Source organism: Elaeis guineensis, chromosome 12, assembly GCF_000442705.2.
Source record: "Elaeis guineensis isolate ETL-2024a chromosome 12, EG11, whole genome shotgun sequence".
Lineage (NCBI taxonomy): Eukaryota > Viridiplantae > Streptophyta > Magnoliopsida > Arecales > Arecaceae > Elaeis > Elaeis guineensis.
In genome coordinates this window covers 14,201,401-14,217,520 of record NC_026004.2, presented here as the reverse complement: position 1 = coordinate 14,217,520, position 16,120 = coordinate 14,201,401, and the positions used below count along the sequence as shown (strand labels likewise).

The 16,120-nt window shown below is 39.2% G+C and overlaps 2 protein-coding genes across 4 annotated transcripts; one reads left to right on the top strand and one right to left on the bottom strand.

Annotated features, from left to right (window-relative positions):
* Positions 1 to 900: 900 nt before the first annotated feature.
* On the top strand, positions 901 to 9,013 carry LOC105055073 (uncharacterized). 3 transcript variants are annotated; one of them, XM_029267597.2, is made up of 5 exons: positions 901 to 1,803; positions 3,548 to 3,668; positions 3,755 to 3,867; positions 3,971 to 4,035; positions 8,533 to 8,693. In XM_029267597.2, exons 1-5 carry the CDS (start codon positions 1,052 to 1,054, stop codon positions 8,562 to 8,564), a joined length of 1,083 nt encoding a protein of 360 aa, XP_029123430.1. In that variant the 5' UTR covers positions 901 to 1,051; the 3' UTR covers positions 8,565 to 8,693. The 3 variants fall into 3 exon arrangements, with proteins under 3 accessions (XP_029123430.1, XP_010935081.1, XP_010935080.1); XM_010936779.3 differs by having other exon boundaries at positions 902 to 1,803; positions 3,548 to 3,653; positions 8,691 to 9,013; XM_010936778.4 differs by having other exon boundaries at positions 902 to 1,803; positions 8,691 to 9,013.
* A 138-nt stretch (positions 9,014 to 9,151) lies between these two features.
* Positions 9,152 to 16,120, bottom strand: LOC105055074 (protein NUCLEAR FUSION DEFECTIVE 4). Its single transcript, XM_010936781.4, has 3 exons — positions 15,266 to 16,120; positions 14,372 to 15,183; positions 9,152 to 10,138 (listed from the first exon to the last, which is right to left on the bottom strand). The coding sequence occupies exons 1-3, from the start codon at positions 15,593 to 15,595 to the stop codon at positions 9,658 to 9,660; spliced, it is 1,623 nt and encodes a 540-aa protein (XP_010935083.1). The 5' UTR covers positions 15,596 to 16,120; the 3' UTR covers positions 9,152 to 9,657.

Genomic DNA, 16,120 nt, shown 5'->3' with positions numbered 1-16,120 from the left:
AAAAATATCAAATAAAATTCCCAAGTGACGAAGTATGGCCCACCTGGCTACCATGTCGTACATCGTAAAGATCGAATCCTAGCTGCTGAGGACGACTCAAACGGCTCTGATGGCAACTCATCCTGTGCGTTTTAATGGACATGTCTCTGACCTCCGGTCCGAGTTACGTTTCGTCGGAGGGTAATGTTACGGAGCCCAAATGCGATACGCAAAAGTTTCTGTGCCGTACGATACGATCGGTCGGACGGAGGAACGGGTTTGCACGGTGGATCGTGGTCTCGTGAGACGTGGCAACAGACTTCTTTTGGTACCAGTTTTGCATTTTCTAAAATGAATTAAAATTTCAAAAGTCCACCGTACCGTTGACTGGCCGTTTCCCGCCGTATCCGAATCCTTAACCGTCGGATCAGAGGCCCACCGGTATACACCAACCCAACCGGTGTAACAGCGCACCGACTTTCCCTTTGGACGAGGTTCCGTTAAGATGTCTCAGAAACCTTACATCGGATCTCGTAACTTCCCATACAATCTCTCGGATCGGTTTTTTGTTCAACGGTTCCGATCAATTTTCCTTGTGCAGAGATTTCACCAGAAAACTACTCCGCGTGACACTGGATTGCTTCCGCCAGCGCCGACAAATGGACGGCTTTGGTCGGGCGTCAGCTTACTCGCGGAGGAGGTTAGCCTGCTACGTGTGGCGCGTGGACGCAAGAGGCCAAAACCTCCGGGGAAAAGAACAAGAGATGCCGTTAAGCCACGTGTACGTCTCTCAACGTCCGAAGCCGGGACGAGGAGAGTCCTGGTGGACACGTGTGCGGCGAGTCCCAACAAGGAGCTGACGTCGCCTGCCCTGCCGAGCCGGGCCGGGCCAACCAAATAAATATGCCCTTTGGCGCTCTCGCGACCGGACCGTCACCATTGAATTGAAGGACCACCGACCCACTTTTTCCTCTTTTTACCACCTCCCCCGGGTGAGCTCTCTCTTCTCTTTCTTTTTGTTCTTGGTGTCTCAGCTAAGGCGGGGAGGGAGATATCGGGGAAGGAGAAGGGAATGGAGTTCTACGAGGGGTTCCTCTGGACGGCGATGGTTTCCATCTTCCTCGCCTTCCTGATCGGGAAGCTGGCCGCCCTTGGCGGCACGGAGGGCGATCTTGGCCGCGACGCTCCGGCGGAGGCGATCGGCGGTGGTGAGGTCTTCATCGAGGAGAGGCGGGATAGTGGTGGTTTGGGTGTAGAAAAGGTCGATGATGATTGCGGAAGGGAAGTGGTTCTTGGATCGGAGGGAATGGAGGCTAGTGAGGTGGAAGAAGAAGGGGAGAGATTGGAAAGAGAGCGATCGTTGGAGTATATCTTGGAGAAGGCCCAGGAGGTAAGAACCCGTGAGTTCCATCTGGAGAAGGAGAATATAGTAGAAGAGACTATTGCTCAAGAAGAGATCGAGAAGACTGTTGCTGACTTAGATAAAGAAGGAGACGGATTTCCCAAGGATAAAATTGGTCTGGAGAAAGTTGTGCAATTGGATGAAGGACATGAGGGGATGGGAGAAGAGAAGTTGGGGATCGAGGAGAGGGGGGGATCGTTACTCTATGGGGAGGACGATTGGGAGGGGATTGAGACGAGCGAGGTGGAGAAGCTTTATGGTGCGGCGGCAGCGTATGTTGATAGTGAGGATGGTAAGGAAGCGGTGTCGAGGCTGAATAGTGATGTACAGATGCAGTTGTATGGGCTTCAGAAGGTTGCTACCGAGGGCCCCTGCTATGAGCGGCAGCCGATGGCTTTGAAGGTTGCTGCTCGCTCCAAATGGTACTGCTGATCTCTTTGTCTCCACCAATAAGTTCCTTCGTGTTTTTTCTTAAATGTTATGCTTTCCATAGTTATTTGCATAGGAAACTGGCCTGATATTAGTAGTTGTGGCCTTATTTTGATGCTTGTAAACTATCTGTTTTGGTAACTTTTGGTGGTGGTAGGAAGATGTCGATTTAAACATTCAGAATAGAGAAGGTAGAAATTTCATTTGCAAAGCTGGACATTGGACGGTTATTACTAGATTCAGAGTGGAATGTGCTTCTGGAGAAGTCGTCAAAGAATTGATTACTTACTAAAGCTAATAAAAGTGATTTATGAGAGCATTAGAATGTGAAAAACATAACAAAAGAAGAACCAGTGAGGTTGGAAGTACTGAAACCATGGAAACTAGGATTTAGGGACCTCAGCTTTTGAACCTCTAGAACATCTCTTCTAATTTGTGTTCTTTTAGAGTCTCCATTTGTATTTAGAGGACAATGCTCCGGCAGACTGGCTTCCTAATCTAAGAGCCACTCTCGTTGTGCAGTGATTTTGGACTAGTAATTTTCTATCTGACTCACTGCATCTGGCTTTTGTTGATGGGCATGCCTGTATTAAATGAGGATAAAAGTGTAATTTAAGGCTGGCAAAATATAATCCAACCTGTGTTTGACCTGCCATGAATAGGTTTGGTTTTAGACTAAATAGTTTTGAATCATAAACAGATCGACTCATTTAACCCATTTAATATTTAGGTCGTATCTAGATTTTAGATATCTGATCCGTTTAACCTATTTAATATTCAAATTGGACTGAGTCAGATAACCAATTTAATATATTTAATCCATTTAAGACCTGTTTAACCTGTTTAAAACCTACTTAATCTGTTTTTGAATCTGTTTAATCCGTTTAACCCATTGAAAATCCGTTTAATCTGTTTAATCCATTTAACTTAATTTGATCCATATAATAAATGGGTTAAGCGGGTTGGATCGGATTGTCAGTTTAATAAACAGATCGGGTTCAAATTTAAATTTTCAACCTGTTTAATAAATAGGTCGGATTTGGATTGATGATTTTTTGACCCGACCCACATCAACCTGACCAATATCCGACCTAACCCGACCTAGTTGCCACCCCTACCAATCCCTCTCTTGGTTGCCCCCAGCAAAAGGGAACATTGTAGAAGAGATGTGACATTGAAGGACATGATCCAAAAGTTATTTTCTGAAGACGAAAGAGAGTGACTGCTAAAATTCTGCTAGATGCTTCCTTCAACTACTATAAACTGGATAAATGATATGCTATTCCAATTTGCTACAAGATGATCCTTATGGCCTTTATTTATCTTACTCTGCTAACTTGCATTTGTTATTCTACTATAAAATTCTCTTCTCTTTGAAGTTCTGATTAGTTTGATCACTCCCTTTTATAAAATAATCTGACACTCTTAAATCTTCCAGCCTGAATAAAGGTATTCTGCATCGTGTAAGTGTTATGATTTCAATCTTATCTTCCCGACTCATAGCCTCTTCTAATTTGAGGTTAAAAACATTAAACTTCCTTCAGCTAGAAAATTTGGAGACCATGAGATGAGCATTCTTTGGAGGCTTACATTGGCCGAAAAAAGAAAAAAGAAAAACAAAGGAATAAAGACTCATGATTATGTAGAATTTGGGATGTGGTTCATTTGCTAGTTTTGATAGCGGGGTTCAGAGCTGCTATGTCTGACTAACAGAGGATGTCAACTATGTTTTGCCAGGTCTGCTTGGCAAAGACTGGGGAGTATGATTCCAGAGGTGGCTATGGAACAATATGTAAACCTTATCTCTGAAAAAATTCCTGGATGGAGGGGAGAAAAAACCCGAGTAAGTCCCAAGCAAGTAAGGAAGTTCTTGCTTTATTCTGTGATTCTTTATATGGAAGAGCAGCATTAAATAATGTACACTTTTTCCACAATACTTGCTAGGATGAGGCCAAACATGATGATGGCAGAGATTCTGCCATGGTGGTGGGATCTGGAAAAGGAACACCTGATTCAAGCTCATCTTTGTTTTACCAACCTAGTTCTCTAACTGAAAGGTAATCATTACAATTTGATATCTATAAATCTGGGTGATAAATATTGTGGGATTCTGGATCCCCAGCCTTTACTTCGCTGCACTTATTGTTACTTGATTTGCAGATTATCAGAAGATTCTTCTTGCACTCAAGGTGATCATGTGGGTGGTCCGAAACCTTTGAAGCAAGGTATGCCTATGACGTAACTGCTCTTTACTATCAACCAGTCTCCTAATCATGTAATGGTCTCTTGGGAAAAGACTAAGTGATGTTTCTGTAACTAGACGTGATATTTCACCATATTTTTGACAAAGATCATCCAGCACAGGTCAAAACTGGTGTATGTTAGCTTTCGTGAATTGCCAGATCATTATTTATTGTAGAGCACCAGGATAAGCATGCTGCACTTTATATCCGTCCCACCATTATCTTGTTCTAGTCTTCAGATGCATATGGATAGATGTGCAGTCATGAGCAAACTAATTAGTAAGCTAATTTATTGGTTAGTCATCGTGAATACAAAGTTGGGTGCATCATGAAGCAAATTAATGTAGATAGGAGAAAGAAACAGGGTTCATATTTTAATTATTGATCACTTGCTGATCATTGAGTTCTATTATTTACTAAAGAATCTGGGCATCTGTAATTGAAGGCTATCTTCATGACTTCTCAAGAAAACATCCTTTAATGTTCTTTCTCTTTGATTTCCTTGGAGCTTAACAGATAAATAGATAGGATCTTTCATACTTAACACTATCACTATTGTATTACTGTGGGGTGTCAAAGGCACTTAGTCAGTAGAGGATTGAGGGACTTGAGATGAAAACAAAGGGAATGCTTGAGGTAGATGGTGGACTTGAAGGCCTTTTTATTATTATTATTTTTTGGTAGGTTCTTTTTATTGGTTGTTAATGGCTAACTTGAATTTACATTGACATTTTAATGAGAAATTTTCAATGAAGCTTCAGGTAGTCTTGTATATTTTGGTGCTCCATCTATTTTATACTTTATTAGTGTATTTATTAAGATATTTCACTCCATAACATAGGTTTTAGTAGGTGGAATTTTATGATCGGCTTATCCACATTTCTTTTGACTGAGATTTATGGATAAATTCCTCAATCATATTTAGAAATTTTTAGCTATTTCACAATAGAAGGTGCCATGGCATATGCGGTACCATAACATGATCATTTTTGTCATCTTGGACTTATTATTACAAAAGGTTGATCTATTCAGACATATAATTGAATCAAGGTATTTCATTGAGGTGGGGAGATGTTTTTGGGATATTATGCGATCTACGCAGGGCTTTAAAATTTGTACAGAAAGTTTATAAGGCAATGGTTTGTTCAGTAATTGGCCTTGTGTTTCATGAGAATTTTTGCTGCAGAAATGATGTTGGGGAAGACCACGTCTTCTGTTTGAAATTAATTAATACTAATTGATCCAAAATTTTGGAAGTTCCTGCCATTTTGATAAGCTATCATCAAACAAAGTGAACTGAATGACCTGGCCTAGTGTTGAGGGTCCTCCCTGATTCATGACTAATACCTTTATGTTGACCTTCATTTGAAGCAAGAATAGGCTTGTGAGAGATGAAATATATATCTATTATTTGCAGCAGTGGCAAACATAAAGGATAATGTATTCTGCTGATTATATATGTTTAAAAGGTCTCAGTGGAAGGTAACTGGACGCTATATGCACATTCTTTAGTCTATTGGTTGGCTTATACTGTAGGTCATCTCTTTAGGTTCTTATTGCTGACTTGCTTCTAGTGGGTTCCACCATTCAAGGGACAGAATTTTATTCATTTCATGCTGGTGCAATAACTCTGTCACCTACACTAGGCACCTTTTCAACTTATTTTTGGTGGCTCCCATCTATTTTTATGGTTAAGAGTAAGCTAATGCTAGTTTAGAAATAGTTGTCTTTCCATCATGTAACTTCTCCAAGAAAATACTGTTGAGGCAGCTGCTGCATGTGTAGGTCATATACAGCAACCCCGAAAAATTTCAGAGAGTTGTCCTTGAATGATGGTTTCTTATACTCTTGCATTCTGTCTTCATATGCTTTTCTTTGAAGTGAAGATCAGGCTGCAGCTTTTAATGTCTATAAATTGATCAAAAAGAGACACCTAGATGACACTTACTCTTCTAATTGATCCCTACTGGATCTTCCCATAAGCTATGTTGATTCCTATTTCCTTCTTTCTAAGCCTATAGAATCATAGAAATGTTCCCTCGACCTTGCAAGTCGTATTTTGAACAATATAAGCCATATGTTTTTTCCTCTCTCACTGCATCGACCCACAACCTCCGCATGTAAGTAAACCTTTTGGATTACACTGACCAGTCGCTATACCTGTTGCTACAAGTTGAAGAACAATTTTAGTTGGTTTTTAGGTGCAGAATTTTGCTTGCAGTGGACCTGTTGATAATCAGGTCAGGTTTGCCTAGGTCCATATATCAATGCTGAAAGGTTTACATTATATTTTTTTTTAATATTATTTTTTTAAAAAAATTTGAAAAGCAAGCTAAAACTGACTGAAACATATCACTCTAGTTTTAGAAGTTCCTAAAATTCACTTACAGATATGGTAAAAAAATGTTAGGCTTGTTCTCAGGTATATAGATACATCATGGTGTAGGTATGGTCGATCAATTTCCATACAACTTTCTTTTTGAGTAATAACATGCTCCAATTTGTCAGTTAGAATGTCATACACTGTACACATCAGTGTAGCTCCACATAGGCACAATTTTTAAAACTTATATTGATCTACGTCTCAAGGAAGTTCCTTTTGGAATGCTTCTGTCAAAAAGAGAGGTTGGATACAAAATGTGAATTATTTCATATCATCTATGTCCATTCCTGTTGAGGATATAATTCCTTTGGTGTTAACCATTTCAAAACCTTTTTTATTTTATAATTAATTATCGTAAAGTAAACAAATTTTCAATAAATTTATTGATAGTTTCTTAGGTACTTGATGCATACAAGGAAATAAGTCCTCAAGAAAGATTTATAACCATTCTGATCTCATTACTTGGGGTAGACCTCATGAAATTCCACAATCCAATTTATGAAGTTTGCAGCTCTTTGGCTTTTTCTTTTTCCCCCTTTAATAATTACAGGAGATGCCACCATTTGAAAACAGAACCTCACCCTAAGTCCCATTGGCAGTCTGCAGCTCTGTTAATGTATATCTTTTCAAACCTTCTCATGACTTCAAAGCTTTCTTTGGTATCTCCTTGTCCAGAGAAACCTGAGCCCCACTCCTCATGAGGCCTCAATTGGTAGCTTCGGATGTGACAATACCATTATAGTAAATAACCCCATCATTTGGTCCCATAAAAGAGAAAGTAGATATGCCAATCATTTCCAACCTATGCTTTTGCTAGAATTTACATCTCTATGACAGTCACATGTGTATTCGAAGTTCCTTTAACATCATAATAAATTATCCCATCATTTGGTCCTACAAAGGAGAAAGTAGCAATGCCAATCATTTCCAACCTACTATTTTGTTAGTACTTATGACAGTCACATGCTTATTGGAAGGTTTTTTCTTAACATTTAGGGAACACTGTATTGCTTTAAAAAAATTACTTTTTTGTGACTTTTAAAGCAGAAAAAACACTTCCAAAAAATAATTATTGTAAAATCATATAAAAGTTTCTATTAGAAGTACAGGTCCATATACATATATATATTGATAAAGTGGAGTGCTTAGTGTAAACACATCCAAAAAGATCAGAAAGCAAAATGTCATAGAGTGGCCCAAGAGCCACCCTATATCCGTCCAAAGAATATCCCAATGCCACCCACCTCCTGCTGCAGGACATCTCGAGGCTGCTAATGGGGTGCACTACCCTTGACATCAGGCACATCCCCCACCCCCCCCCCTCCCAAAAAAAAAGAACTACCTTTTGTCTTCTCCTCATTTTAAGCAAAAGCAATACCAAACATGCCTCAGAGCTATGCTGCATTTTCTAGCTTGTATAATAATGCTATCAATTTTGTCCATACAATATCATGATGATCCCAAAGCTTCAATGTTTAAGTGGTGCGAGGGGGATTGGTTCAAGAAGCTTTTGACATATGCTGTATTGGACTGCTGATATCAACAATCATTAACCATCTGAAACCTGATATACAAGTTTTCCGCACTTAAAGAGTAGATGCATAAGTGCTTTGCTTTGGAATGAGTTCCTCAACTGCCCCAGAATCTCACTTTTTTGACTTCAATCCTAGAAGGGTTGAAATCGAACTTCATTGGATTAATGGCGGAATCTAGGTAAGGCTCACCTATCTAGATTCAGTCTGATGAGAATTATCTCAAAAACTCAACCTTAGCTGGGACTGTACCTACCGCAACCTGACTTGATCCCACTTAATCTGCTTAACCTGACACAATCCAACTCTTCAAACCCAAATTAGACCAGAATTGAGTTGACCTGTCCTAGACCTAACCCAGCTTATATTTAATGTGTGACTTCAAACAAATCCCCACAGTTACTGAAATTGCAGTTTGGTTTGATCTAATTTCATTGAAACTAGGTGATCCAATTTTCGTTTTTGGTGCTTAAACTTTTATTATGTACCCATTCAAGTTTTTTTATGTATCATAATGCTTGATCTAAATTTTTGTCTGTTGTGTTTTATGAGCTCTGCATTCAGGTGTTAAGTCCATGTTTAATGGTCAATACTGAATGGTGCTTTTACTGGAGAAAATCACGTGCTTTATCCTCCTTCCCCCCTCCAAGTTCCTTCTATTAGTTTTGCTTCTGTTTTTCCTATTATAGTATCTTCCTGGACCTGGTCTACCTTTCTTACAGGTCTGACGAAGGCATTCCTTTTCAACCTGCTCTCTCCAACCAGAGTGACATTCGTGAGTTTCTATTTATGAGCTGGGCTAACTCTATATCTGAGGATCCAAATGGCTTTAATTGCGACCATTTTCTCTGAAGACATGGCTGAAGGCAGATCATGTGTTCTCTTATATCCTCAGTTTGACAGTTAGTCTCACCTTAAAGCTTGCGTGGTGTGTAAGACTGTATATATGTACATAGTTCATGTTCGCAAAGGTACGGATATTACAAGTTATATGTATGCTTGGTGCTGTTGTTTTATCAGTAATATATTCCTGATGATTTCCGCATGTTACCAAAAGTCATCTTGATAAATTGAAGCGCTGTCCTGTTCAAATTTCATCTTTCTTTGTATCCCTGCTTGATGTGAAGAGATGTCCTGTACTTGGGCAACACAAGCAAAATTGCATGCTTCTTTATGTTTTAGGTCCAAAACTGCTAAAATCTTGTGACAATGACCAAAAGGGAAAGCAGAGGCTTTGTGAAACGTGATAAGATATTGTATTTAAGGCAGACAGAGCCATCATCACAGAAAATAACTTGGGACTCGTCACATTCGAAGAAATGAGTGATCTTTATATGGGCTTGCATCAGTTTATCGGTACAGGTTACTTTTACTATTTCTACTTCAGATTCACAGTAGAAGCCATCCAAGTGCCCCAGCCATATCCTTGTTCAGCAATTTGTTGTCTAGAAGCAGAAACGTGCTTCCAGAAAATAAGAAGACATTGTTTTTAGAACTTCAGTATTCCCATGTTTCAATTCTACAATCTTCTTTTGCCTACCAACTAAAACAAGCCAGAAAGCCTAAATCACCAAAATCACTTGCCACTTTCCCTTTCTTGGTGAAACTCTCTACAAAGGCTGATGCCATCCTCCATGCCGTCTAAGATCAACATATCCAACCAAAGAAAGAACAACAATTGAAGAATTGCTACTCAATCATCTGTCGCCCTGCTGCCATCTTCCTCGATTTCTTATCATTGTGAATCTTCAAGTATACCTTCCTTGTTCGGACGGCCAATAACACATCCAATCCAAACCCAATGAGGCATGCAAAGGCCATGATCAGAAACACAAGCCTGTAACAGTTGGTACCGACACACATGTTGCCACCTCCAGCCATCTTGATTGCCTGGGAGTCGTAGAGAAGCCCAGCGAGGAGGCCAGAGAAGAGGAAGGAGCCAAGTGGAAGGTTTAAAATGAGTATGTTGTAGATGAGGCCATAGTACTTGAGGCCAAAGAGCTCAGAGGCAGTAGGGACTGTGATGGCGATACGGACGCCGTAGCATATCCCGACCACGATGGATCCAACGTAGAGGGATCCCGGCCAGGCCAAGGCCATGACCACGTAACCACTTGCCATTAGAACCTGCGAGGCTGCGTTCCATACTGGTCTTGGCGTTGCAGTTTTCCTGCAAGTATAAAAACTGGTCGTTGGACAATATGAAGACTATGCAATAAAACCATGATTTTATGGACTATTCAAAGCCTGACTCAGGCCCAACCCGTGTCCAGAGTTCAAGAATCGGGAATCTAGTAGGCCCTTTTTCTCTGTTTGGTTACAAACTTCTAGCAGGGTTGGGTATGGCTTTTATGAAATTAGACTTCATCGAACCCAAGGACCCAATCTGACTCTCAAAAGGTAGTCAAAGGGATAGAATCTAGCCTTCAAAATATAGATATGATTCAGATGCCAAACCAATCTGACCTAAACTTCACCAAGTGATGGGTGTGTCTAGGTCTAGATTTTGATGCCAATTTATGGTGGACATAGGCTGAGCAGCGCCTAGAGCTGAGTCAAATGATTAGCTGTAGCAATGCACATGGTACTTTAATTTAGGGTAAAAAAAACTTATGTTATGCTTCAATGAAATGAGAATTTATACCATAAACTCTCCTAGAAGGGTCAGGTTTAAGAACAAGATACATTTGCATGTCTCAATGACTAAAATATGAAAGTAAGGGAATAATAACCAAATACATAAGAAGCGAAAGATCCTTGCATGGGAGCCGGTAAGAAGCACTGGAGTAGCTTCATATATGTGTTTCGCGCTTATGACATATATGAAAGGATTTCATTAAAAAAAGACATTTATGAAAGGAAGCTCTCCCATCTGATTAGCTTGGAGGTACACTCACTCTTAAAGTAGTGAAGTTCTTGACTCCTTTCGAGAAAACAAATCAAGAGGATGCTTCTTAAAAATGGAAATGCATAGAAGGATGATGGTAGAACAAAGTGAGAGCCGGAGAGGTGATGGTGGATGATAATGATATATGATTTGAAAAAGTTATGGAGTCATTTTAAGGGACTGAAGAGACTACTGGACCATCACAATGGAAGGGAACAGAAGATGAAATAGTAGGGTTCTGGAAAGTGGATTGTGACGGGAAAGTTGAAAGTGTTCCATCACATAGGTAAAGGACAAGAAAAAGCCCCAACTTTTGTGATTGTGGGGTTAAAAAAAAAAAGGGAATATTAGACTTGCTTTGGAGAGTTTGGACTCTCACCAGTTCATGTCACCAATTAAAAGTCAAGGTATAGTGGCAACAGGATGTGCTAGATTGTTTGATATTACAGTTTTTGTGGCAGAATTTGTGTGTTGAAGATATGTCATATCTAATAAAATTTTTGAAGGCTTCTCATATCATCTTAGAGGACCCCTTGACAGTTATTAGGGGGCTTTATAGTGCAATATTTTTCAAGATCAATATCCATCCTTTCAAAACAGATTGTTGGAGAATGGTAACAACTTTACAGTTTTAGATTAGTTAATAGTATTATAGACTAAATGGTGACATATATAACTAATCACATAAAATCTACGATGTGGATGACTGTGATAGATATTCTTTGTGAATTGTTAGATTTTTTTTGTTTTTAATGCCCACAGATGTCCTTACTCTATATTGATTAATAAATCTGATTTATCCAAATAAAAAAAGCTCAAAGTAAATCATCCATCACCATCTGTGTATTGATGAATGATAAATAATAAGATAAAGAAGGTGCAGAAAGCAAAATCCACGCATAAACATGCCCTACCCTTTTTCTTTTTTTTTTTAAAAAAAAAAGGTAGCATACTCTGTTTAATTTCATACTACTAAAGATGGAGATTAAAATCGACAATTAAGAGAATCCAAGCCTACCTACTAACTACATTATAATGCAAGTCCATGCCAGCACTCTTTCACCTTTTAACTAATGTATCAACTGTTTATCCAGTCATTAATAACAACGAAGCTCCTAGACTGGAACCATTCCTTATGATTTTTCACCAAGTAAAAAGAAAGCATTCGTCAATTTTGTCCCAAAAATAACGAATAACAAATTGGAACCGTCTGTTCCAAGGAAAATAATAATAATAATAACAAACTGGAACCATGCGATCGCAAGTAAATTCCTTTCCAGTTTCTCAGTGCTTTCTTCCATGCACAAGTCTTTTAAAAGGCCTTTTCAGTTTCTCCCTTTTTTTCTTGGTTAAAAAGTAAACCTATCTATTTTTTTAGGAAAAAAAAAAAAAAAGCAAAGAAACAATCCTAATATATATATACAGACATACATACTATAGTTTTGATGTGCTATGGTTATTTTTCTTTCTATATATACAATATTAGCATAATACAAAAGGATTAATGAAACTTTGATGTTACTTTTTCTTTTTGCCCCTTTTATTTCACGAGATTGTTACGTTATTAAATCCTTTTGTGCTTATTTAAAGCTTCCTTCTTGACTATTAATATAGAAACGCATAAACTACTACAAAATGATGTTAGTAGCCTAGAATTCATGAGCTTCGTAGCATAACATCGAACATGAATCAAAGAAGTCATCAAGTAGTAGAGTGTGATCACGCCAATTACTTGTAAATTCATGAAAAATACTTTTATTTTTCTTTCTTTTACTACCCTATAACTTTTTTTCTTTTAATAAACCCCTGTCCGACTTGGAACAATCTGCCCTCTTCCGAGAACAACCTACCCTTCTAGGTAGTTTTCAATCATATTCTCCGCTACAACTTTCCTCCCAGGAGCACGTCAACCCCATGCCACATCCCACCAGGAATGGTTCAAATAATTAATACAGACCAAGTTTTGTTTCCAACCAACTTTAGCAGGGAGAGATGTTAGCTTTTACCGTCACATATTTTATTAGAAACGAATAAGGATTGATACGTAAGAAAGCATTTCTCCTGCTAATTGATCAATATAAATATTAAAAAACAAATCATAATACGACGGAGGTCAGTGCGACAATCCACTTGTCTACTATTTTTTCCCTTCCGTCACAAAGGAGTGGTTGGATCACGCCATTCGGACACGGTTAAAATTTTCAATTAAGTACATAAAATAAATAGATGCCTGCACCGGGTGCGCCCTTCCCCACGTAATTCCTTTCCCTTCTCTTTCCCCAAGGCGAATCCCATCCCTTTTCTATTAGCCTATGATTATTATATACCAAAATCAATTTCTTTGATTTCGGATCCCCTACGGTACAACTTCTGCTGACTAGAATCCTATCGACATGTCATCCCACTTTGATGATGGTGGCTCTCATTTGTGCCGAAAGATTTTTCACATACTTTTCAATGCGATCCATGGTGCCTCGGAGATTTAAAAGAATGCGCACATCCTGATGATGGATGATACGGTAATATTTATGATGAAATTATATTTTAAAATATAAAAATTACTAACATGATTCAAATAATTTATCTAAAAATTTTTATATTTTTAAATAAATATTTTTTAAATAATATTTAAATAAAAAAATTTATTTATAATTTATTTATATTTTAAAAAATAATTTTAAAATTTATTATCTATATTTTTTTGAATAAATTACTAAAATCTATCCATATTTTTCATAACTCTTTATTATATAAATATATCTATTATATATTATATTATATCATAATATATAAAATATAATATATAAAATATAATATAAAAAATATATTTTATTTTATTACAATATTATATATTATATTATATTATATCATATCATATATATTATAATATAATATATATTATATTATAATGATAAATTTTTTTAAATAATAGATTAATTATAAAAAAATTAATAATAATATATTGTATCAAAATAATAGTATCATTATTATATTATTATACTATTATCATATAGTTAAATATATTTTAAAAATAAAATAAAAAATTATTTTTTTAGTCGATGAAAAAATAATTTGTCTATCTTAGAGATGGATAAGGCTTTCCTTCCATTTCACGAGAAAATACTATATATGAAAGAATAATTTATCTATCTTAAAAAAATATAAAAATATAAATAAATTGATCACTAAAAAAATTAATTATTTTTTTATAATATTTATTTTTTAAATAATGGATGCTTCGAGAATTCAATATCTAATACTTTTAGTTCATCAATCGTTCCTAGCACCAAATTATAAAAACTTTAAGAACTCAGGGTTAGAGAAAGTACTAATTAAAATCGCTTAACTCTTTCCGATATTTGTTATTATTTATTATATTTTACTCAAGTTAGTAATCATATCTATACCTAAAAAAAATTAGTAATTATATACGAAGCAAAGATTAAAATAAGTACGAATAAGTGATTAAGGATCTAATAACTAACAATAAAGGAAGATTTAAGAAAGAGTACGGACTTGAGGAAGTACTCGGAGATGGACCCCGATCCGATCCGGCCGAAGAAGCCCCAGATGCTGATCATCGACACGAATATTGAGACATCCCTGTACCCCATCGCCAGCCCCATCTGCCCCATATTATTCATCACCGCGAGTCCCGTCCCCACCCCGCACAAAAACGAAATAAAAAGTATCCAAAAATCCACCGTCTTCGCCGCCTCCCATATCGTGTGCTCCTCCCCGATCGCCGGCCCTCTCCTCCTCTCCTCCGTCTCCTCCGCCATGGCCGGCGGCGCCACCGCCACCTCCTCGATCAGGAGAGCTTCTTTGATCTCACCCTCCTCCATGTCCATGCTCTTGGATCTTGCCTTGAAGGCTACGTAGATCGGGACCGCCGCCGGGGTGGCGAGGAGGACGAGGAGGACGGCCGCGAAGACGCGGGACACGGCAGCACCGTGGTCGCCGGTGAGGTCGTAGGCGAGGAGGTAGACCGCGATGACCACCGCCATCGTGTTTATCGCCCCGAAGCACTTGGTCTCGGTCTCGTCCTCCGCCGTTGCCGCACCGGCGGGGGACTCGCGGAGGAAGAACATGGCGGCGGTGCAGACAGCGGCCGGGACGACGGCGAGCATGAGGAGGAAGGCGGCCGGGTCGTCGCCGAAGAGGGCGGATAAGAAGTCGGTGAAGATGGCGGTGCTCAGACCCACGTAGCCCTTCAAGATCCCCGACACCGGCCCTCGATTCCGCCGGAAATTTCTCATGCAGGTGACCAGAACCGCCGTGTTCATCCACGTGGTACTGTTACCGCCGAGGCACAGGAACACGCACATCTGCCCCAAAAAATTACCACACCAACCGTTGGGTAAAATGCCTCAAAGAAGTAACAACAGAATGAATTGTATCATTCGTTACCTGCCAGTAGGGGAGAGGTGGGATGGACCGGCGGACGACGAGCCACTGGGCGCCGTAGCCGATGAAGCCTTCGAGGGAGCCGATAAGGAGGATGAGAGGGGTGGAGAGGCGGTCGGAGGCGAGACCGGCAAGGAGGCCGAAGGCCTTGCCGACGTCCTTCGCCACCGAGAGATTGTTGAGCTCCAGCTGAGTGAGGCCCATCAACGACTTCAGCGCTCTGGAGTAATTGGAGAAAGTGTAGTTGTTCCCGGAGATGCACTGCACCCAAACCGCCGTCACAAATCCCAGCCATCTCCCCACTTCCGTCCCTCTCTTCCCCCGGCCATTCATATCCTTCTTCCCTCGGTTCCTCCAAGACCATTAAGTCTTAAAGGCAGGGTTTAAGAGCCGAGAGGTCAGAGAGGTACAAGGAAAGCAAGGGGATACTTACAGGGCTCGGGAATTATATGTTCGCTGGGATTTGTTGACAAATTGAGGCTAGAAGTATATTATATGGCAATGGATTCCAGAAAGGAAGTGAGAGAAAGAAACAAAATCCTGGGGACCACCGATACAAACGGCTTCCAAATTTTTAAATTAGGAAAGAATGGTAGGGAAGGTAATGTTTAGGAATTGTGAATAGTTCGAGCTATATTACTATCTTAGAAGAACAACCGGGGGGCGTCTAAGATTTCGTTTGGTTTGACGGATCACGCGGGAGGCGTGTGAGATTTCGTTGTCTCAAGTACTTAAAAGTACGTACTCTTTCTTAAAACCACGCTTTGTTGTCTCATAACAAGCGTGGGTTTATGGCGAGTAGGCAGACGTGCTTAGTTACGTGGTTAAAGAGGAGGGTGGGAAAGGAAGGATCAGAGG

Coding starts and splice junctions, on each gene's coding strand:
- LOC105055074 (XM_010936781.4), bottom strand. CDS start 15,595: ATGAATGGCCGGGGGAAGAGAGGGACGGAAGTGGGGAGATGGCTGGGA. Junction 15,184..15,265: donor CACCTCTCCCCTACTGGCAG/GTAACGAATGAT, acceptor TTTTTGGGGCAG/ATGTGCGTGTTCCTGTGCCT. Junction 10,139..14,371: donor ATCTCCGAGTACTTCCTCAA/GTCCGTACTCTT, acceptor TTATACTTGCAG/GAAAACTGCAACGCCAAGAC.
- LOC105055073 (XM_010936778.4), top strand. CDS start 1,052: ATGGAGTTCTACGAGGGGTTCCTCTGGACGGCGATGGTTTCCATCTTC. Junction 3,669..3,754: donor CCCGAGTAAGTCCCAAGCAA/GTAAGGAAGTTC, acceptor AATACTTGCTAG/GATGAGGCCAAACATGATGA. Junction 4,036..8,690: donor TCCGAAACCTTTGAAGCAAG/GTATGCCTATGA, acceptor CCTTTCTTACAG/GTCTGACGAAGGCATTCCTT.